Below are 23952 nucleotides of genomic sequence, written 5' to 3'. Positions count from 1 at the left end.
CTAAAGAGGCCGAGCATACGGTGCTTCCCCAAGCATCAGCTGTGCAATTTTTCCAGATTGCACATCACAGCTCAAGGAACTTGAATTACTGTACGGTCTAATAGAACATGATTTCCCTCATTTGACATTGCTCTCGTTGGCAAGCATCACCCATATTTGCAATTTTCTTACCCATTAGGCGATATTTTCTGACAATGCATTCCAGAGTTGGATCCCCTACAACCACTTAATGCCTGGTGAAAGCATGCAGGATGAAGTCTCCCCACTAACTCCTGGAATTAAAGGGTTCTTCACCCTTGATGGGAAATATTAAAGCTCAAGGGTAACTTATTGAAAGGGTAATTCCACCTCAGAAACCACCCAGTTCTTGGCTGTGGAGACACACACTGCTCGGGCTCTATGGGAGCTGCCAAGTACCCCAAAACAAAAGCAATTCACTTTGGTGTGGGATTCCTCCAATCTAAGAGAGAATTTCACCTGTCTCAGGGGACAAACACCCATCTTCGGTCACTGTTCCACCGAGCAAGACTGCGGTTGACTTCACCTTCCGGTCAGTAGGGAATTGTGTGTGATGAGTCGCTTCTTGTTCTAGAAGATGGTTTTCTGACTTGCAGAGGACTCAGAGGACAATCCTCCTCCACGCTGCTGAAGCACAAGTAGCTCTTGCTACCCAGTGCATTATTTCAAAACTCTTGCACCTGTTATCTCCTCATTACTTTATTACTTCTGATTGAATGGGGAAAACAATGTCATAAATCCTGCCTATAAATCACTCTACTAGAAAAACAGGAGAGAAAATGGGATGGAGAGAATTCATTTGGCCCATCCCTCTGCCCAGCACTAAGCATCACCTCAAAAGTAATTTTTTAAGAGGTTATAAAAACAAGTAACAATCTTTTGACCTTTCTAGGGAGTAGAATCAGCTTTTTCTTAATATCCGACTCCTGCCATTTCATTGCACTGCCATTTGCCATATTCCGATATGGCGAGTAGCTTATGCCATCTCTGCCAGCAGACAACTCGACACATTTGCAAACACCTACCGGGTCTTCCCTTCAGCTTTCAGTCCTTTTGCCTCTCTAGGTTAACATTTCTAACCACCAATTCGCCTCCTTTTTGCCCTCCAGACTCTGCCTGTCCCTCCAAACGTGCCGCAGCCCGGTACTGAAGCTCTTCCAACGCCAGAACTCCAGCATTTCTTCACTCCAAAACACTTTCTGTTGACATAGTTATTTTGTTCGCCACTGCAGGACGTTGTTCAGGCACAGTCAGCATTAGATCCTGGATTCTTTTTCTAAGAAACACCTACCCAGGCCCTTTTCTCTGTGTGCCGTTTACTAGTTTCTAGCTCAAAAACTCCACTAAACTCCTTTACTTTTCTGTCGACTTTGTACTTGACTTCAAACTCTCTACCCTATTGTTTTCCTTCATCACTTCAGTTCCCTCTCACTTCTGCCCTTCCTCTCTTATCTGATGGACCTAACAGACAAAAAGACACAACACAGTTCCTTAAAAGATCTATTTTAGCATTTCGTTTCACTTCAACTAATTAGCCGAACCATATGCAAGTCTAGAGAAAACGAATTCCGTATTTGAAAAAGTCAGGAATTTGAGGCTGACACTCTATAGATATGGGAAGACATTTGAATTCTATTACGAGTAAATGTTTTGAATTGTACTATAAATGTAACGCTCCAGCTCAACTTTAACTGCCAAGTGAAAAGATTCATATCTCCACAGAGAGCACTTTTTAGGGGAAAACAACTCTGCCAACTAATGGAATCGGGAAAGGGATGAGAAGAAAAGAGACGCTGCGATTCTTCCTCCAGACAAAAGGCGGATTAGAACGCAGCCCGTGTGCTGTGTAAATGCTAAATATTGTGTGATTACTACCAATTTACAGTTTAAATGCTTACTAGGAACATTTAAAATCATCCACCAAGGAGAAAGGTGGTTTTAAATTCCACCCGCTCGTTTCCTGGTCGGTCACAAGGAGATTTAAAAGGGCAGCTGGAGGCAGGAGGTGGTGCCGGAGGCACCAGGTTTGTGGCTCATTCCATACAGGAGCTGCGTGCTGACACCAGTTCATAAATCCAGGCAGGAAATCTGCTCCATTAGCTAGAGAAGAGAATTGGAGGAATATTCAAGAGAAATCCAGAGAGCGGGAGTGCCCTGTGTGACAACTCACAGCAGCAGGTCCCAAATGCTTCAGCAAAACTGATGCTTACAGAGGAACCAAGAGGATGATTTTTTGTTGACGTAAGAGAAAAATCAGAAATAATTTGAAGTAACAGCATTAAAGAATTGCCTGTAAGGCTACTGCAATGATTTAGTGCTTAGTATAACGGCCCTGATGCACTTAGGGACAAAAGAATTACATTTCAAGTCCGTCAGTCTCCAGATTTGCAGGGAGAGGTATAATGTCAAGTGAATTAAAGAAGATGGATGAGTTGATGGATCCGAGGAGCAATCAGAGTCTGCAGGACACAGACAGATCTGGCAGTTGCACAATGAGGACTGACAGCCTAAAAATGCGAGGAAGAGGAAAACCAACCCCAAATATCAATGCTCTGGAAATAAAGGTACATACAATAGAGCCAAGTGCTGCCTTTGAGTCCCAGCAAGTGAGACAAATGCATAACAACATTTAAAGTGATTTGAGAAGTCAAACTTTCAATAGCACTAAGTGATTTCCACTTTGCTAAATACGCATGTCCTGCATTTGGCATGAACTTCTTCCAGATAACACAAAGCAGCCCTGCGATAAAACACGTGAAAAATTGATTACAAGTTGGTGAGTGTCTTCTATAGATCAGATCAGGCAGACAAAGAGAACAAAATGTTTTCTCAGTATGTGTCAATCATAGAGAAAACCCAGAGGACTTGGTGCTAACAGGGTGTTTTAGCTCCTCAGACATAGAGATAGAAAATGCTTTTAATTATCTTACCTGGGGGAACTTGCGTTTGATACAGGTCAGTGCTCCCTCGGGGAGTTTGGCGAGCTCCGAGTCCCTGACGGCGTGGACAGTGGTGGCTCTGGGCTGGTGGGTTAGCGCCTCCACCTGCAAGAGCACACAGACAAACATTATAGAATCACAGAATCACAGAATCGACTGGGCTGGAAAAGACCTCAGAGATCATCCAGTCCAACCCTTGGTCCAACTCCAGTCCATTCACTAGATCATGGCACTAAGTGCCATGTCCAGTCTCAGTTTAACAACCTCCAGAGACGGTGAGTCCAGCACCTCCCTGGGCAGCCATTCCAATGCCTGACCACTCTCTCTGCACAGAATTGCTTTCTCATCTCCAGCCTCAATTTCTCCTGGCAGAGTTGAAGCCCATGGCCCCTTGTCCTATTGCCGATGCCTGGGAGAAGAGACCAATCCCCACCTGGCTACAACTGCCCTTCAGGTAGTTCTAGAGAGTGCTGAGGTGAAGATCATTCACATCGTGCTGCGAAAACCAAAGGTCAGGGTGAAGAAACGCAAGGATTCCCAAGGAGCAGACGGGCAGACTTGTGCCCACACACACCCAGACCAAAACCAAATCCCCCAGAGATCCATCCGCAACAAGGATCGGCATCGATTTAATCCAAATCTCTTGGACACGCGCTGGGGTATCGGGCAGTGTCGGGTTTTCACAGAACCCGCAGTGGGATGAGAGAAGTTTTGGGTGAGATTTGGGAAGATCCCACAGCCAGCACCTCAAGAGCAAAAACTGCACTTAAGGCTTCTCAAAACAGCAACCAGAGGCACACCATGAACTGGCTTATCACAACACTTGGATCTTTTCATCCATTGTTTTAAATTGTGATAAATCTATCCAAGAGAAAGGAAAACCCCAATTCTCTGCTACTCTTCTTTCCTCAACACCACCCTGAAACACTTTAGTCCTGGTTTTGTTAACAAACAAGTTTCTCTTTCAGTGAAAGTGCCTGTCAGCTAAAGCTTCACATGAGCTGCATTTTCCTGGAGAACCAGATGCATGTTTTGGTGAACACAGCAATGGAACGTGAGGTTATTGATAAGGACAGATTCACATCTCGCCAGAGGGGCAACAAGAAACAGGTGACCAGAAACTGACCAACAGAGTATAACATCCCATTCACCTGATACTTCATATTAAAGTGGGAGATCATGAGGATCTCGTCCCTTTTCCTTTTGGCGACATTAGGAGAGGACCTTGCGAGTCGTCCCTGCGAACTGAGGCCAGTGACAGACTGAATCCAGTTCCATTGGCTGCAGAGTCCAGTCCAGGACTTCGGCTGCCGGCTCTGCAGTTGCCGGGACTTTCCAGATTGGTTTTGTATATTTTGTATTATTTTCTCTGTTCTTATCAGTAGCATTAGTAAAACATTGTTAATTTTCTCAACTCTCTTCTCTCGGTCCTTCTTTCTCTCCCGATCCCTGTGCTGAGCGGGAAGGGGGAGAGGAGGTTAACAATACACCCGACAGGGTTTTATTGTTACCCCGCAATCAAAACCCTCGACAACTTTCCATCTTACTTTCAGAAGCCAAATGCCAACAATCTGGAAATAATCAAGACTTCCTAAAAATTAAAGAAAGGAATGAGGAGCAAATCAGCGCATTTGGGGCAGAAATGAGCTTTGGTTTTGGAGATTTTGGGGTTTTCTTTCCTTTACATATGCATATGTCTGTGCTACGTGAATGGGAAAATGTGACAGTCCGCACCTACTTGAACAGTGCCTGATTATTTCACCTAGAAACGCTTATTTTACTGATAAAGAAAATGATCAGGCAGTGAAAATCCATCCAGAGATATTCTCCTTTAGGGGGAGAACCTGACACAATACAAACCAACCCAGGTCTGAAAAGCCAACTCTGCAAAATGTTCCCCGAACCCAAAACTGCACCAACTGGACCCACCAGCAGCGCCCGGTTTGTTCTGAAGTGCAGAAACCAAATTCCCTGGTGAAATATCTGCAGTTCTTAATGAGAGATGTGCTCGCGGAGACGGCGTCGCTCTGAGCTACAATATTTAATTGCTTAGAAACAGCGCAGCTTTGCAAATTTGAGCAATATCGGCAACGTTTCCTGGGTTTCAAATCCATAGATCGGTCGTTTCAAATAAAACAGTTGTTGCTGTAGTAGCTGTAATTACCAAGGCGAAAACACAAACAAAATCATTCCTCTCTCTAACCGCAACACATGGACACTTAGAATGAAAATGAACATGACTTTTCATTTTAAGTTTTCCAGGAGGAAAAGAAACAGAAAATATATCCGCTTATAATGGTTTAGTTTGGGGGGGTTTGAGAAGTTGTTTTGTTTGCTGGGATTTTCTGTGTGTTTGTTGGGTTTGGTTGGTGGTCAGAATTAGTTTCAACGCTGATGTTTACAGCGAATTCCAACACAACTAAAGCTGTTTATTATAGAATTAGGGGCTCAGACACGGCGAAAGTTAATGCAGTGTAGGATGCCCTGTAGGATGGCAGAGCCCCCACTGCCAACACAAACATGTTCTTGGCACATTCCATGTGCACAAACCAGACTCATTCAGCCAGCCAGAACATCCAGATCTCAACAACTTGCAATTAGTCCAGAAAAGTTGAGCTCAGCCCAGGAATATTAACTCCAGTGAGTGCAGATTTTAATCAACACCAATTGCTCTGCAGGAAAAACTACACAAGGATTTAAAGGAAATACATTTTGCAAGACCTTTGGGTTTTGTTCATGTGCCAAGGATGTTTTGTTAGGTAATCACATTTTAGAACTAGTTATATAGGAGGGGAAAGAAAGTTCATGCCATCTTTGTATGCACATTTACAGAGAATCAAGTCCCCGAATGGTTGTATAACATCTTCGGGTTTCTCTCTCTCCTCTATTATCAGCTTTTTTGGCTCTGTAATTCAGCTTCCTTATCCCAAAAACAGGTTAAGAGCTCAAATTGGCCAAATAAAACCTTTCCTCCCAGCCGGTCACCACCCGATTTGGTTTAATTTGTCTAAAGAAGAACAACACTCAAACTGTCGAGCATCCTTTTCCCTTCTTTGTGTGATATACGAATGCATAAAATCAACTGTACTCCAAAGGGCTCTCCAGCCTTTCAGAAAAGATGAGATCTGTAAAAAGAGAATTAAATTTTAACTTGCAAATAAAACCTTAAGGATGGGTTTTTTTCCTCCAAACTGCAATTTTGTCCTTTTGAACTGAATTGAACCTCATCCCCAGGTGGTCAGAGGGGCACTCAGACCTTTCTCAGCCCCCAAGGAGTGTTTCAAAGCTCCGGAGCGAGTGGAGTTTGCAACACGCCCGTGTTACAGACCCCGCGATTGCAGGGAATTTGTTCAATGGAATTCCCAACCAATTGCAGGAATTGCTCTTGTCCTTCTCTTCCCCACACAACATAAGCCTTGCCATCAGCTTTGGTATTTTCATGCAAATACACCCCAGTATTCTAACATAGAAAACACCCCTTGGCTGTTAGCACCTCGGTTGCCAATCTGAGTTTTTATTGATTATCCCAAGCTATTAATAAAGCTCTTGCCCTTCCCTGGCAGTGACGCTGAGCACTCGGACCACCCACAGGATTGCTCTGTGTTCACTGCAGTCCCGGCTCTCCCCTTTACACCCCACGTTTAAAAAGCCGCCACTGAATTAGCTTTAGATTCCCTGCAAATGGAATCCACCAAATCAAATACGTATTTGGCTGTTCTCACCTTTCTTGGAGATTAAAAACCTATTCTAACGCTGAATCATAGTCCTCCCCTGTAGATCATACTTTTCTTATTTGCATTTATTCTTAATAAACCATTTGAGAGGTTACGTATTCAGAGTTTTTTCTCCTTCCTTATTAAAAAAAGAAGTTTCGCGCAACACGAGCATGTAAAATCATTTCAATCTTCAGCCACATTCAAATCTTTGGGCTCCCCTGTCCAGTGAAACTTGTGAACAAGTGTTCTTATTTTTCCAGTTTTGTAAATAGCACAAGACTTCAAGATCCAGCTTGAACTTTAATACAATCCACCGGCGATCAGAACATCAACTCCACCAGATTATTTCCCTGGTTATAAAATAGAAATGTAACGTGTTGCTCACCCAGCACAGCTGCAGCAAACAACACAAAGACACCTCCACAACAACATTAACAACCATTTTGAGAAATAATATTATATCTTCCTAACCGTATTCAACCTGATCGAGGGAGCATATATTTATATATATAATCACCCAAGATTCACTTTTGAGCCCTCCGCAGACCATTAGCATCATTCACCCACACCAGCGTGAACACGGCTCCAACGTTTGCTGCGGTGCAGGGAAGGACCAGCGGACTCTTTCCCACATCAAATTCAACTCAATGTGATGGATTTTGCTTGAGGCAACAGCGCATCTCTGTTTTTTCCTCCTGTAACATCCCCTCCTTGTCCGTAGTAACAAGGCTCTGAACCAGTTCTGCCTCTCTGCCCATTGCTGGCCTTCTCTTTCCATGTTTAATTCACTCCCACACCATCCTCGCTCGGCTTCTCAGCCGCTTGCAGTGCTGCTGGGGCTCAGGTTGGAGCCGCTGCCTCTGCTGCCCTGCCCAGGCTGGCTCGTCTGCTCTTTGCCATCTTATTTAGTGCTGTTCGCTCTTCCTTCGTATTGTAAACTCAAACCTACATTACGGTGCTACTTCCACTTTGTAATCTGCCTCTCTTCAAAATCCAAGTGCCGTGCCCTATTTCAGCAGCCACGCAAAAGCGCTAAATGTGCTGTTCATCACTCGCCTGTCCCCGAGGTCTAACCCTCGGCTCTTGGTTTCCAGCAAGGACTAATATTTCCTCTCTGCTTCCATCACACCCTCAAGAATCTGTCCATCCATCATCACCTTCACTTCACCTCCTCCAAGAGCCGTGCGCAGTAACACCCCGAATGTCGTTAATAATGTGCATCAAGGAGCACATATTGATTTAGAGCACGATCCACCCTGTGCTTCTTGGAACTGATGGTGAACGTTATCACAGGTGGCAGCGCCTCCTGCGCTGCTGCACTTCTGTTGTTCACAATGTTAACAAAAAGACAGAAAAAAACCCCAAACCACCACACCACAAACACAACCATAAACAGCTCTATGCTCTTTTGACTGTTTTAGTTAATTCTGACAGTGAGGTTTCTCTTTTCTTCTAGCTTAGCGTGAAATGGCGACAAAACCACGTCCAATGCACCCACCACGTACAATGCACATGATTCACAACCCTACTCTACAAGTTCTTTACAAAGAAAAAGTGTTATTGTAAATCTTTTAACAGGAGAGGGAAAAGCAATTTATGTTCTGATGACCTCTATTGACTTCATTTTCAACAGCCACCCCTGCCAGCTCTTCTTACAGCTTTCCAAATTACACACTTGGAAAGTGAAAACTAGTGAGCGTTATCATGCGCAAGTTGGTCCAATTACTCCAAATTCCTTTTTGCGCTACATCCAACACATCACTTGGAGTATCTGTTGAACTTCAAGCGTGTGCGCAGCCCCAGTACAACAAGTGCAGCTGTTCTCATGTGCAGCCTTCGGCATCTTGGAGACTTCAGAGAGGACTTGACCAAAACTGGGGCTGGCAATAAACCACTGCAAATTGAGCCTCACTTTAACAAGTTACTGCGTGATTTCTTTAATAATCAGCAAACTGCAAATGCATATTATTTGAAGATACAGTTACTTCTATAGATTATTCTTCCCAAGTGAGTTTTCAAATCACAGGTCTGGTCTTATTTAGTGACTCAAGCCAACAGGACCGTGTTTCTATCCAGAGATCCATTCTCCCCAGCCTTCAACCACAGGCTCTTGTGGCTCTTCCTGCACATTCCCTTCCCACACATTTTGCAATGTACTGCTTGGGATTTCTCTTCATTATGGCTAGTACTAGACCTAAGAATCTTTTATTCTCTCATACATCGTATTCCCTTCTCTCATGTCAATATTTTCCTTGCTACCAGCTCACAAAAAGCCATCACCTTTCCCCATCCAGGGTACCCCACATTTTGGCCCTTGCTCTGCACTCCCGGACATGGTGCAGGACAAGGGAGCAGCAGCCACAGAAATGTAAGCATCACTTATATGGAGACCCTGGGAAGCACGTTAGGACTCCGAGGTTTATTAAATGATATAGTTTAAACTCCTCATCTTCCAAATCCTCACGATCACCACCTGTCAGCCAGCCTGATATTTGTAGGCTTTGAGTTTTCATGTTCACACAAGACGCTTTGGCAAGAGCCGGCAGCCCACAGAAACGCACCCTCTTACAGAGGAGATCGCTCAGGACACATCCAGCTGTGCTTCAACAAAAGTGGCATCACGCCACTATCTGATAACAGACCAAGACAGTGAAAAGGTATTTTCTGCTCCTGCAGGATGGGCGGAGGGACTCGGCCCATCCCGAGCAGCGTGCAGACAGCAGACACTTCCCAATGCGCCCGCAGTGCCAAGGCACACCTGGCACACACACCTCGGCTCCCACCTGAAAGACAAAAAGCACCTCTTCGCTTGCTTTTTACACAACATCCACCCTGAACAACAGCAGGTGCCAAACAAAACCAACAGCTCCTCCAGGGAGAACCGCCACAAGACAGCGGCAAACAGCAGGGACAGGGATGCAACACTGCGCGAGGAAGCGAAGATGCACCCACGGAGGCATGAGAAGAAGAAATATCAACACTGACATCTGCTGATGGCTCAGGAGGCTCAAGGAAAGGGACACACAGGTACCGGGTACCACAGCCGGATCTCAAAGGCCAACAGTAGCACTGGAACAGCACGGGCACAAACCAGATCCACACATGGACTTTGACAGCGGTACGTGTGCTGGACCAGGACAGATGATGCTGCTGCAGCTGAAGCCGGCGATGTAACATCATCAATGGTATGTGAAGGGCAACCAAATACTACACAGAACAATCCTTTTCTTGTTTAAACAAGCTGCTCCCAGACCTTTCTTCAGCTCATTTGCACCTGAAGCAGCAGAGGATGCTGATCTCACAGGTGCTTCCTCCAGCCATCAGTTCAGCAGGTTCCAAAACATTAACTTGTTTGTATCAGAGAAGGACAAAGGACGAGACGCTGCTGGAAGCAACGAATGAGTGGGAAGAGCAACCAGACAAGCTGCAAATCGATGCTGTTTGCGGGCGCAGAGCCAGCGGATGATTGCAGAACACCGCGTACTCTCCAAAGTTGTTCTCACAACCACCTTCTGCAACATTTTGCGTGCCAAGTTAACCCCGTGACTGAGGCCATCCAGCACTTCTGCGCAGAATGAAGAATCCAAACCTCCGTCATTTTTTAATATATATAAAGGCTTACATGCATATACACACACTCATATGTGTAAGTCTTACTTGGTATATCTAGATGTGTGAGTGTATATATAAAATATATATAAACACTCAATAGGATGTTACCTTTCGTAATGAAGGCAGTGAGTCATACTCCAGGTTCTCCCCAAAGGACTGAGCCTGCATTTTGCAGCAGTGCAGTGACAGTCCTGTCGCAGCAGTGAACGTCATTAAGGGACAGCAAAGGGAAAGATTCCAGCTGGGGAAGGGAGCTGGTATTATATTAATAACAGTCCTACCTACTGTATTTAAGTTTCACTCCTTATATACATGCGGCTATAGAAAAGATGGGAAGTCGCATGCACATTTTGCTCCCTTAATCCAATGTTGCAGTCAAAACAAAAGAAAGAAAGAATACTGAAAGTTATCTGAAGTGCACACATGCACCAGAAACCCCACTCCAGCAAATTCACCCAGGTTGTTTGAAGAGTATCGACAAGCGCGGTGCCACTGCCAGGCATGCATCATGCTCCTCTTATGATGAAATTATGCCTGAATTTCAACATCGGGAGAAGAGATAACAGCATAAGGTCACCTGCTTAAACACTTTCCAATAAGGGAGAGATCTGATTGCCTTTGACTGATACCACAACACCACCAAACCTGGCTGGAACTTCAGCAACATCCTTCCCCATCCTTCGCCGCCAGACTCTGTCCCACACTGCTCACTGGCCTCCATCACGCTTCTCGCTCACTCAATGGCTCGCTCTTAATGATGCTTGACAAAATATAAGTGTTACAATCAAGAAAAACAACACCTCTTTTGCTAACAACTGTCTTGTACAATTTGCAAAGGTGAAAGGGAATGCAGTTTAACTCTTTCACATTCACAAGCCACCCCGATTCGATGCAGCATTTCTCAAAAGGGAAAGGAGAAAAAGGAGCAGAAGGGACGTGCAAGTCCTAAAGGGGGATGAGCAGTTGTATCACAGAATCGTTTTGGTTGGAAAAGACCCTCAAGATCATCAAGTCCAACCGTTAGCCAAGAGTCAGTAATGCTAATAATGAATGACATTATCACAAGGACATTCAGCTGGAGCAGGAGTAAGACACAAAACAGCTCAAGGAATGACCGTCTGATGCATGAAATCACTCATCTGAAACCAGCAGGTCATAACCATTATCACCATCTGCCAAAGATCCTAATACTCTCTAAAAAGAATTTGGCTAAGGAGAAAAAGCTCTCTGCACTTTTATCTGTGGCAGCTACAAAGACAAATGACTCACAGAACATGAACGCCAGATAATTTAACACCAGATCCTGCGGTTTTCCCAGCCAGCGACAGACCACTAAAGGGTTCCACTACACTTTTTGGTTATGAACGGTCTCTTTCTTCACCAGCTGTTGGAAGGTGAGGCAAATCAAGATGAAGGTAAGTTGTTGCAGAGAAAATAAATGGAAAAATAACAGTACTCAGCAGCTCAGACCGTAAGCGAAGATGCTCGTAGTGACCTGGGGTTCATGTGGCTCAGATCAGCGGCTGCAATTCAGCCAAGAACACCCTCAAGGCAGGTGTGGAAACCAGGACACCGAGCTTCTCATTCCAGTGTGACACTGTGCAAATGCGAACTCATTCCTCAGAGCTGCTTCTGCCTCCACTGCTGGGAAACACTGGAGTTTGCTGGTCCGTGGTCTGGGTTGTTTGGGGGTTTTGTTCGTTGGTTTAGGGGTTGGTTTGTTGGATTGGTTGGTTGGTTCGGAGGGTGGTAAATACAATTTCACATATAAGATGCTGCTAGGGGAATAATAGTTTTTAGTGATGTATTACCAAGCCAGAGGGTGGAAGAGGTGGAAAGAGAAAACCTCCTTCCAGAGCCATGTGTTCCAGCTCAGTTCTGGACCTCGTTGCCTCCAATATCCACAGACACGGGCTGCATGGACACCACTAACCCGAATTAACCCCAAATCTGCCTCTTTAGCTACTTAAAGCTTTAGAAACAGAAGATTCACAGTTTGAAAAAATTATTTGTAAGCAATCAGCAAAGAAAACCCCATCCACACACTTAAAAATGCCAAAGTAAGCCAGGCTTAAACAGCCAGAACTTGCCCGATTTTGCACGGTTGTCAAGCGTACAATGATATTCTGCTGGCTTGGGTTGCGTCAAGAGACGGTGGCGTATGATAATGCTAATGCTGATAAAGAACAAAAGCCTGACAAGTGTAATCCTGATCCTGGCGTGTTTCCTTTGGGGACCACTCAGCAATTAAAGATTTCTAACAGTCAGTGGTACATTTCAAAAGGACAATGCTCCAAACCCCGAAGGAAATCATGAGCCATTTACAGATTCTTCTTAGTTTTGAACTTTTTAAGAGAGAAAAAAAGACATTCACATTGAAGTGTATTAACAAGATGAACAGCTTAACATTTAAAAACACTTAGAAGAGCCACCATTTCTAGAATGTAAAGCATGATTTTCTGCGATTTATCACTCATGCTGCCAGGCATTAAAGAAAGTGTTAGTGCACAAATGCCTTTCTGCAGTCATTTTGCTATTTTGCTACCCAAAATTGCCCAGGTAAAATCCTGCTAATAACATGGGGCATTCCAGTTGCTAAAAAGCAGCAGAATCCCAGGTTCCAGTATAAGTTGGGGAATGACCTGTTGGAGAGCAGTGTAGGGGAAAGGGACCTGGGGGCCCTGGGGACAGCAGGGTGACCATGAGCCAGCACTGGGCCCTTGTGGCCAGGAAGCCAATGGGACCTGGGGTGGGTTAGAAGGGGGTGGTCAGTAGGTCAGAGAGGTTCTCCTGCCCCTCTGCTCTGCCCTGGGGAGACCACACCTGGAATCTTGTGTCCAGTTGTGGCCCCTCAGTTCCAGCAGGACAGGGAACTGCTGCAGAGAGTCCAGCGCAGCCACCAAGATGCTGCAGGGAGTGGAGCATCTCCCGTGTGAGGAAAGGCTGAGGGAGCTGGGGCTCTGGAGCTGGACAAGAGGACACTGAGGGGGGACTCATTCCTGGGGATCAATATGGAAAGGGGCAGTGTCAGGAGGATGGAGCCAGGCTCTGCTGGTGACAACCAGTGACAGGACAAGGGGCAATGGGTGCAAACTGGAACACAGGAGGTTCCACTGAAATATGAGAAGCAACTTGTTCCTGGTGAGGGTGTCAGAGCCTGGCCCAGGCTGCCCAGGGGGTTGTGGAGTCTCCTTCTGTGCAGACATTCCAACCCGCCTGGACACCTTCCTGTGTAACCTCATCTGGGTGTTCCTGCTCCATGGGGGGATTGCACTGGATGAGCTTTCCAGGGCCCTTCAACCCCTGACATTCTGGGATTCTGTGAGAATGAACCAAAACATTGCTGCAGCTTTCCCACCCAGTGGGGTATTTTGGAAAGCCGACTGGTTTGCAGATCAGACGCTGCAGACACCAGTTTTAGGTGGCTATCACTAAGTCTGGCTATAAACTACATAAGAGCCCAGGTTTTAAAAATATACCAAGTTCAGCAGCTGTCACTGAGGTCCCCAAGAACTGCCTGGCATTTAGTCATCCGTTCTACAGGAACCCAGCTGAGACAGCGTTGACTTGCATAGAAAGCGAATGGCATAGAAGATTCTGTCACATCTGTATATTTGAAGGGAGTGGGCAGGATACAAATCACTTTTCTTCAGCAGTTTGCCTGATATCAACAGGCATAACAAATAAACAAACCAAAAGGAATCCTCTTTCTCAGACTGTGTGTTAATGACATCAGGACAACAACAGTAAAAATGACAATTTTCAGCAGTTAAGCAAGATCAGAACTAAAGCAGCTGTATCAAGAAAAAAAATGAGACTAATATAAGCATTTTAAACAAATAATTCAGTGAAGAGAAGCCCTTTCACTCCATCAACACACAGTGGGCTTTCCTGATTTCCTCTGAGGTCATGGTTGAAATGATCCTATAAGAGTTACTGTTTTGCTTGTGTAACGGTTTAATAAAATTAACATTTTACCACCAGTGCATCTGTAGCAACGGCCCTAACGAATTCAAAGATTCCACCCAAAATGGGTCCAATCACAGTCTGTAGACAATCAGACTTGGGTCAACTGTATTTCAAGCGATTAACTGTATTTCAGAGGTGAAGCAACTATCTAACAGACTCATCATTATCCTTTAGAAACTACCTGGAAGGCTAAAAATCGATCAGGACCTGATGTGACCTGACAGAGCAGCTGGAGTTGCCCATCACTGGTGGAAGCAGCATCACCCCAAAAGGCTCCTGGGGAGTTGGGATCATTTTCCCAACAGAACCGTCCTCGCCAGCTCTTCACAGAATTACACAAGGAAGGGAAACTTGAGTTTCTACTCTGTTCTCTCCCCCTGAACCAACAGACCGCAGGAACAGATGCCATTGAGTCAGTAGAAGGAACAAAACAGTTCAAGCCACAAGTTTAGCCTTGGGAACGCACACACATGCTTGAAAATTAACATCTTGTCTGGAATCCTTCACTTTTTTAGTGCTTTTCTTCTGAAAGAAGAAATAGCAGACACTCATCTCTCATGCGTATGACACACAGCATTTTTAGAGTTCTGATATAAAGGCAATAAACAAAACCACACTGACTACAAGACTCTTGTCTTTTGTTCGTGCCCACAGTTCCGAATGACATGGGAGGTCTTGGAGGGGTTTCAGGGAAGAACATCCCACCAGTGGACCAAAATAACAATTACCAACCGCTAATTTCATTCCTAGAACCCTCTAATTACTTTACCTTCAGGGAAAATACCCAACTCTATAGGAGGCTTTTAAAGGTTTATAACAGATCCTGCAGAAGGGGATAAACAAAAGGGAAAATGTCATTTTACTAATGCCCTCTGCAAAGAACGACTACATTAATCTTGGCAATCTTTACCACTCCTCCCCCGTGTTTTCAAAAGACAGCCAGAGCATGGGGATTTGTTCAACAAATGGCAGCATGAGTCAGTGGGCCTGGAGCTGTGGGTAGAAGGAGAAGATGACATCCATGGAGACACAAAAGTCTTCAAAATGATTCATGTCATAACACGGATCCAGAAAAGTGAGTTATGGTTTAGAGATCAACTAGATGAGTATTTCTGTATCAATGCCCAGGGACTCATGGCAAACGTGGCATGGTTACATCAAACACATCCTGGTCCATCTACCGCATCAATCTCCCTCTTCACAGTATTAACAGTTGAGCCAGCACCAAACCTTCTGCCAAAACCACAGAATCCCAGAATGTCAGGGGTTGGAAGGGCCCTGGAAAGCTCATCCAGTGCAATCCCCCCATGGAGCAGGAACACCCAGATGAGGTTACACAGGAAGGTGTCCAGGCGGGTTGGAATGTCTGCACAGAAGGAGACTCCACAACCCCCTGGGCAGCCTGGGCCAGGCTCTGACACCCTCACCAGAAAGAAGTTGCTTCTCATCTTTAAGTGGAACCTCCTGTGTTCCAGTTTGTACCCATTGCCCCTTGTCCTGTCACTGGTTGTCACCAGAAGAGCCTGGCTCCATCCTCCTGACACTGCCCCTTTATATATCTGTAAACATTAATGAGTCCCCCCTCAGTGTCCTCTTGTCCAGCTCCAGAGCCCCAGCTCCCTCAGCCTTTCCTCACACGGGAGATGCTCCACTCCCTGCAGCATCTTTGTTGTCCTGCGCTGGACTCTCTGCAGCAGTTCCCTGTCCTGCTGGAACTGAGGGGCCACAACTGGACACAAGATTCCAGGTGTGGTCTCCCCAGGGCAGAGCAGAGGGGCAGGAGAACCTCTCTGACCTACTGACCACCCCCTTCTAACCCACCCCAGGTCCCATTGGCTTCCTGGCCACAAGGGCCCAGTGCTGGCTCATGGTCACCCTGCTGTCCCCAGGGCCCCCAGGTCCCTTTCCCCTACACTGCTCTCCAACAGGTCATTCCCCAATTTATATCGGAACCTGGGGTTGTTCCTGCCCAGATACAAGACTCTACACTTTCCCTTGTTATATTTAATTAAATTTTTCCCTGCCCAAAAACACAGCACTAGTGAGTTCAGAGCACACACTCCGCTGTCCCTCAAAACTGCTTTCAGAAAGTACATCATCTCTGTTGTCTCCTCCTGGGAGCTTTGCAAAACTCCAGAAGCTTGACAGTGGAGCTGCAGATCACGGCTGGTGACAGAAAGGAGGGAAACGAGCAGGAAAATGCTTGTACGTCTCAAAACTGCCGAACCCTTATTTACACACTGAAAGGCCTCATACCAGCATGATTAGTCATAAAACATCTCAGGTTTGGTTCCTGTCAGACCACGTCATTTTTATCTTTAATGAGGTAGCCCAAAAAAGAACAAAGAAATAAAATTTGTGAGTGTGCGCAGCACTCTCCAGAATGGACCAAATACAGTCCCAAGGTAACAGAACTCCCCAGCCAGAAGCAGCACTGATCTTGGGAAGATATCCTTAAATATTGTCCACATATAACTCCACGAACACAGTGCAGTCACCAGTCCAGATCACCTTCATCTTCTACTGGCCATATCACCAGAATTGCCTCTTGTACTTTGTTGCAGTCACTGAATGTCACACCATTTATTTTAAAGTTACCAGGCGAGCTGTGAACACGCATTGAAAAAATCAGGAACCTGCACCCTCCTTACCAGAACACTTTTTACTTCTCTCCAGAAACTCAGCTCAGATGCCAGGTCAGTTCCCAGGCTCTCGGAGCTCACCAGAGCTCTGCCACCAACAGTGACAACCCGGACACCAGCCTGTCACCCAGCATCAGGCCTGGGTGCCCATGGTGTGTCCTGTCACCCTCTGGGACAGACCCAGCGGGATCCCAGGAAGGGCACAGGAGCAGAGCAGAACCTCTACCAGTGGGGAACACTGAGCTGCTGCATCCTGCCACTTTCAGCAACATCACCTCTTGCAGTCAGCATCATCCTGAAACCAGCCTTGTCCTCCTCCTTCCTCTTCCTCCAGACCGCTATAAACAAGAATTTCTTCCCATAGCACTAACATTTCCTTTACTTTGTTCAGAGCTGTGCTAATTCTGGCTATAAACATACATATGAAACGATCAGGTTTCAGCTCAGAAAGCAGAAAAGGGCCTGAACAACAATCTCAGAACTTCAGAAACCTTCCGATTTTAAGTATAAAAGTCAAAGACGCCATACATATTTACAATGTACGACTCCCATTTCAATTGTTCAGCGAGTTATGAAAACAAAAAATGATCACGGGAGAGAAACTAAACATGGATAAATGCTCCAATTTTGAAATCAAAAGTTGCTGTAACACCTTTTAATAACTACGCATTCCCTGAACAACCTGATGCAGCTTTGCAGTCTGCTCTGGTAACTTGGACTAGATGCTTCCAGGGAGCTGCAGCCAAACTGAATCTAAGATATTAAACTTATTCAAACCATCCTTTAGTCCACATTCCTGCACTACTCTTGAACTATTCTAGCAGGCTGCTCTCCTCTCAGCGTGAACAAAAGCAACCCGTATCACCAAAAAACACTGTGCAGGGCTTTTTGTTTGGTTGTGACTCTTTTTTTTTAACTCTTTAAACCAAGTCTAATAACGCCATTCACTTATTATATATAAAGTTTCCACACAGAAGGGATTTTCCATCTTTTCAACTTGTGAAAGCCCTTAACCAAGAGCAACAATTGATCAAAGTGAGATTTTGTTTGTTTAGCATGGAGTCAATACCAATTTCTCAGCCAATCCATTCGGTTTTGAAAGCGGCTCTTACCACTCCAATCAAGTCTCCTCGGCCGTATTCCCCCGTCAGGTGCTTTTTTCCATTATCCATCTTGATGACCGAGCGAAGTCGACCGTTCAACACAATGTACGTGCAGTCGGACTTGTCACCCTGCCTGCAGGAAGAATAATCAATAGCGAGCATTAGCTAAGCACCTTTGCTCAGCAAATGCATCCGCAGTCACTCTCCAAGGAAGGTTTTGCTGGTCCAAGTGCTGTTTGGAACACAGATTTCCAGCATGGATGAAATGCCGCACTTCTGGTAGCCGAGGTACAACTAACACAAGGAATTCCAAAGGATTTTAACAAGATATTGACAGCTGTGACTGCTTTGATGCACAAAGTAATCCAACACTTCATTGGCATTGGTGCTGCGGGTATAGTTACAAAAATTAAAATTACACAGCACGTAAAATTATAGGACACATGCTAAAATTACAATTACACATACTAAATAAGATCTTCATTCTCCTGCCACTGCAGCAACCATATAATGGTTCAAGTGCATCCTAGCACAAGAATCCATAAAACTAAGTTTTCCGAAGGGTAACTTTTGTCCCTTAAACATAAAGCGCAGTGCCGATTTTCAGTTTACTGTTGAATAAGCCTACCTGAAATTCCTTTGAGTTTTGTTGTTTAGTTTAGAAAGGCTGAAAAGCATTTGGAGCAACAGACATTCCTGCCCTTAAGAATGCAGAAACTACCACCAGAACACACAACTATGTCTTAACCGACTATGTCACTTTAAAAGCTTACAGGGATAACATAAATGATGAGGAACAGTATGACAGCATTTTAATAACACCTGGAGGCCATAGACTGAAGCAACATTGAAGGGTTGCAGAAAGAAAATAATCTCAAAATAGGCCAACGGATAAACCTGATGGAATGGTTGATAAATTTAGTCCAATGAGTTTCTTATTCTACATATCACCAAGGGATATATATCGCCAGCTCCTTAACTTTGAAAACTTAAATACTCAAGAGACAACATACAATTTTGTCCACATCTCACCTGTAAACAGCTCGTCCGGCCTCAACCTCCATCCAATCCAGGGCAAAGTCGATTTGTCGAACAAAGGGGGACATTCTCTTCAGCACAGTGTGGGCCACACCGAGCACCACACTTGGCTGCTCCCGCATTATCCTAGAAGGGACCAAAACAAGAGTGTAATTCAAGTACTTCTCTAAAATATAACAGCAAAAGGTGCATGCAGGCACAGCTTTCCAACGCCGCTGTTGCCAATGCAGCCAGGCTGTTGTACAGACACTAATTCCAAAGATAGCACGTACCCCTATACACACTCCGCTACTGCCACAAACACAGGACATCAGTGATAATTTGACAAAGTAAAGGTTGCAGCCTTCCAAGTAGCCCAAATTAAACATAATTCAAAGTTGATGCTGTCCTAGTGGCGGTCAGGCCGTGCTGGCAGGATTAGTTAGTCCTGCTGTCCGGCCCAACTCCCTCTCTCAGTGAGGAGTGGGTGGCCGGGAGCTGCATGAGCTCCTGGTTCTGAGCCACCCAACGAGCTCCCTCTCCTTCATCCAGGTCTCTTTTGACTCAGGAAAACGTTCTTCTTGTCCAGAAGATTCTCCCTTCCTGCTGTTCTGCACCTCCCACACGTGCGCTCGCTGTTTGCCCCAGATTCTATATCAGGTCTGAACCTTATCACGGGTAAAGTCTGATGCTCTTTTAAGAGACCTGCTTAGTATTTCAAATGTTCCCTTTTCTCTGTTGCAAAGCCCACAAAGAACTGAAACATCTTCTAATAAAGCTTCTGATCTTCACGCTGAATCTTTTGAGTGATGCTTTAAAGTCTCGAGTAATAAAGACACCATATAATTCAATACTTTGCTCAAACTTTGAGAGCGTTCTGCCAGGGATAATTGCAAACTCAAGACTGACTGCAAGACCTGAGGGAAATCACTCACAGACACCTGAGAACTGCTTGGGGATGTCTCATTTCTCATTCTTTTTAGACTAAAGATCACTGAATCATGTCACTTTGTGAGTAAGCACTCAAACCCTCACCGAAACGCTGCTCCACAGGGGCCGACTGATCACACACATCTCTGGGTGCTGTACCTGTTAGGACTCCTCATCTTTTCTGTTCCTGCGCAATCAAGAGCAATTGATGGCAAACTAGTAAAAAATAGTTCTTTCAGAAGAGGCAGCACAATGCAGAAAGAAGTAGGTGAGTGTATGCGGAGCCAGTACGTGACATGCACACAGACAGAGATGAGGGAGATTCGTAAAAGCCATACGTGGGCAGAAAGAAGAGAAAATGATAAACACTTGGTGTGTTTTCTGCTTCGATGTTCCCTTCACAATGGAGATACCAGACTGCCATAGAACAATCTGCTCAGGAGACCCTGTGGGAGCTCTCGCTAATCACAAACTGTGGGAGCTTTGTATCTACTCTCACACCCTAAAAAATGGGAAGGAGGAGAGAAGGGCATGGAAGGAGCACTGTGGGTCTTGTTCCTGAACTGAAACATGATTCCTCGTGGACCATTGTAACCCGGAAGAAACCAGAGAAAGCCTGAGCAGAGATGTGCAATCCTACAATGGGATATCAAAAGCAAACTCAGCAGGGGCTCTGTACTGCCTGGATGAAGCACAGAAACCTCCAAAACCTCCAATCTGTCCTTCATTAGTCCCTTAGCAAGAGACCCAGAGCTGACAGTGACTGTGGGGCAAGTGGGCACACAGGACACTGGGGAAGCTTTTGTGTTTATCACACGTGACTGTTCTACTGTCCTCGAGCCTCAAATTACTTCTTTCTGCAATAATCAATTTCACAATTTCTTCAGCTAGAACCCCTGAATTTGCAACAGAAGGCATGTAGACGTGTATCCCTGTTCCATACTGAGCTCGTCACACTCATTCCCCTGCACTCATATACGCTACGAGGTAAATTAAACCGAGCACCAACTCTTACATTTAGCACTGATTAAAAGTCAGTCCGCAGAACAGGATTATGAAAAGCAGGACGGCTTTCCTCTTCTGTGCTGACATTTCCATGCCCCCATCCCCAAACCAAGATGCCTACAGACCCCCTTCATTTCGACAAGCTCTTATTGCACATGAAAATAGTATTACCTTATGGAAACTTTACCACACCAACCTAAGTGGGAGCAAAGGACAAAGAGACAGGATAAACTAATAAAGACAATCCCTATCCCTCACCACACACAAACTCCTCAGCTCTATCCCCCTTCTCAGCTGATCTACAAGTTAAATAAACCTCCAGAAAACTCCTGAATGGTTTAGCTCATTGTTTTTACTCTATTTTCTTACTTAGCACTCAAGTCCCCTCCCACACGGGCTGTCTGCTGTGATCAATAAAAGCCATTGACTCCTTTTCCTCCCTCAAGTCATGTATCTCGATACTTAATGCATTCCAAATGTAAACTACCAACAGGCTGCTTTTATTTCCATCTGGAGCCCTCTGTTATTTCACTGAATGCCATATAGCTTCTATGCGAGTATTAACACAGAAGGTAAAAGCTCAGCCTTGTGCATAGGAAGAGAACAATAGATTTGTCTACATTATCAGTCAGGTTTCCTTCCTCTCACTTGGGCATCTCCATCTTTGCTCTTGTGCTTTGCGCATACCTGGCACTGGGAAAATTAAAAGCCAAAGGTCTGTGCTACAGAAACCTGGCTTTGGAGGGACCCTCAGGATTCTTTACTAGAAAGCTCACCCAATATAGCGATGAAAGGGCTGAACTAGCATCCGTGAAATCCTGGGACTTCAGCAGATATTCTTGTGGATGTGGACGTAACTTGATATTCAGCTTGGCTGGCAACGCAAACTAAAAAATCAAAGCATTCCTGCTAATCTGGCAAGCGCAGATGATTAAGACTCCAAACTGTGAAATTTCCCAAAGCAGAAAATGTGACTGAGTCCCCAGTACAGCAGAACCCGAACACATTCCCTCGAGAGCCTGGTGACAACTTGATTACACTGTTTGCCAGGAGCCACCAACAGCTGCAGCGTGGGCAGCGCACACCAAGCATCACCCAGGCAAACAGCAATGCTGTTATGGTATGGACCATATAATTAGCCTGTACCACCCCTATACTTACCCCCTACATTTACAGAGAGTTATTTAGTTACGTTAGCAACACGGAAAAGGCTCCTGCCCCAAAGTTTCAGGGAAAAGGATTTAATCTGTTGTCCAACATCCAACACGCGATTCTAAACCCTGGGCTACGTCCACTACTGTGCTCTTTGCCTTAAGGGAACTATTGACCATGTTCTTTCTGCTTCGCCTTCTCATTAATTATTGACAAAAAACCCACACAGGATGTTCCAGGGCAGCTGAAGGAAAAGAAGTAACATATTTTACAAGACAGGAAGAAAGGAATTTTGGAGAATAATGGAGGTTTTAGTCAAATTTCTTCTGGTCAATAAGCAAGATAACAGCCAGAAAAAAATAAATCCTGCGAGATTCTGAGTGAAGGGGAAAACCCAATATTGTATGACTCTGAGCACTGAATCAGGCACAAAAAGTGCACAGAATCAGGCACAAGAAGCCTTCTAATTTTACCAACAAGTTTTTCTTTCTCATAGAGTTCAAAGAGAAAATGAACAAACTCAAAGAAACCTCCCGCTTTTCAAAGACTTTCCACAATGATGCTTTTAAATATGGAAACAAGAGAAGTGATATAAAGCTTGGGTTTCAGGAGACATCGTGAAGACAGAACGCTGAAATATCACAGAGCTCGTAAAATGCAATCCGCCTTTTAAAGGGGAAAAAGAAAGATCTGGAAAGGTCTCAAAAATGACAAAGAGGTGACACGGTGATGGGTTTGGGATCACTGACTGGTAAGCCAAAAGGTGAGCTGGATTGGGAAGAGACAACTCAGTTCTTGAGAGAGAACTCAGGAAAATGAGCTCAAACAATTGAGAGAGTTAAACCAGGATTGAATATCACAAAAAAAACCAAACCCAAACAAACCAAAACGCACACACAACAAAGAGGAAAATGTGGAATCTGACTGGTTGGCTGAGACAACATAATGAAATTACAAGTCAGAAACAAGCAGGAAAACAATCTTAGAAGAAAGAAGGGAAAAGCAGCTTAGAAGAAATAGATCCGATACTAAATGGAACGGCACAAGTGGGGAGCATCGATCAGAAATTAGGTCGGAGAGTCAACATCCACCGTGCAGACCTGCACGAACCCAGCTAATGAAGAGGAGAACAGCCCATTTGCTTCTACAGCACACAGCCCTGTGCCTGGGGTTCCACTTAAATTTGAGAAGAAACTTGTTCCCGGTGAGGGTGTCAGAGCCTGGCCCAGGCTGCCCAGGGGGGTTGTGGAGTCTCCTTCTGTGCAGACATTCCAACCCGCCTGGACACCTTCCTGTGTAACCTCATCTGGGTGTTCCTGCTCCATGGGGGGATTGCACTGGATGAGCTTTCCAGGGCCCTTCCAACCCCTGACACTCTGGGACCCTGTGATTCTGTGATCCCACACGTAACACAGGACTGACGGCACATTCAAGCAGAAGCTGAAAAGGAGTTTAGAAAATCCAAGAGAGGTACTTGGCACAAACAATGTGCGTGAATAATAGTCAGTCTTAACAGGATCGTGGAATACATCAAGAGCATTACTCATTTATGTTGAAGAACGAGGCTAACCACAGTTACATTGGGTTTTTAATTAAGAAACACCTATAGTCCCCTTCGAGCACTAAGTCACAAACTACTTGCCAGGTCAAGAGAGGAACCTGTCACAGGGACACTGATCTTTGTCCTGTTCTGTTGGTGAGCACTGAAAACCTACAGCTACCCCAGGACCGATGGTTCACAGCACATGCAACAGCCTGGGCCGCATTTGGAAGCAACTGGGGTGGCTCCCCAGCTAAAAGAGACAACAAATCCAAAAGAAAGGGCCTGGCAAAGAAGCTCTTAACCCAG

At 45.1% G+C, this 23952-nt stretch overlaps 1 protein-coding gene across 4 annotated transcripts in view; it reads right to left on the bottom strand.

Annotated features, from left to right (window-relative positions):
• PNPLA7 (patatin like domain 7, lysophospholipase) overlaps nt 1–23952 on the bottom strand; it is a 125152-nt gene that overhangs the window by 68868 nt on the left and 32332 nt on the right. For all 4 annotated transcript variants that reach the window (XM_080356186.1, XM_080356188.1, XM_080356189.1 and 1 more), the window contains 3 exons: nt 19032–19163; nt 18009–18132; nt 2949–3062 (listed from right to left, as the gene is read on the bottom strand). In XM_080356186.1, the coding sequence (XP_080212312.1) occupies nt 2949–3062; nt 18009–18132; nt 19032–19163 (370 nt within the window). The remainder of the gene's footprint in view (nt 1–2948; nt 3063–18008; nt 18133–19031; nt 19164–23952) is intronic.

This window comes from Nesoenas mayeri (genome assembly GCF_963082525.1).
Source record: "Nesoenas mayeri genome assembly, chromosome: 18".
Classification (NCBI taxonomy): Eukaryota; Metazoa; Chordata; class Aves; order Columbiformes; family Columbidae; genus Nesoenas; species Nesoenas mayeri.
The sequence above is the reverse complement of the archived record's forward strand: the minus strand, read 5'-3'. Positions and strand labels throughout refer to the sequence as shown.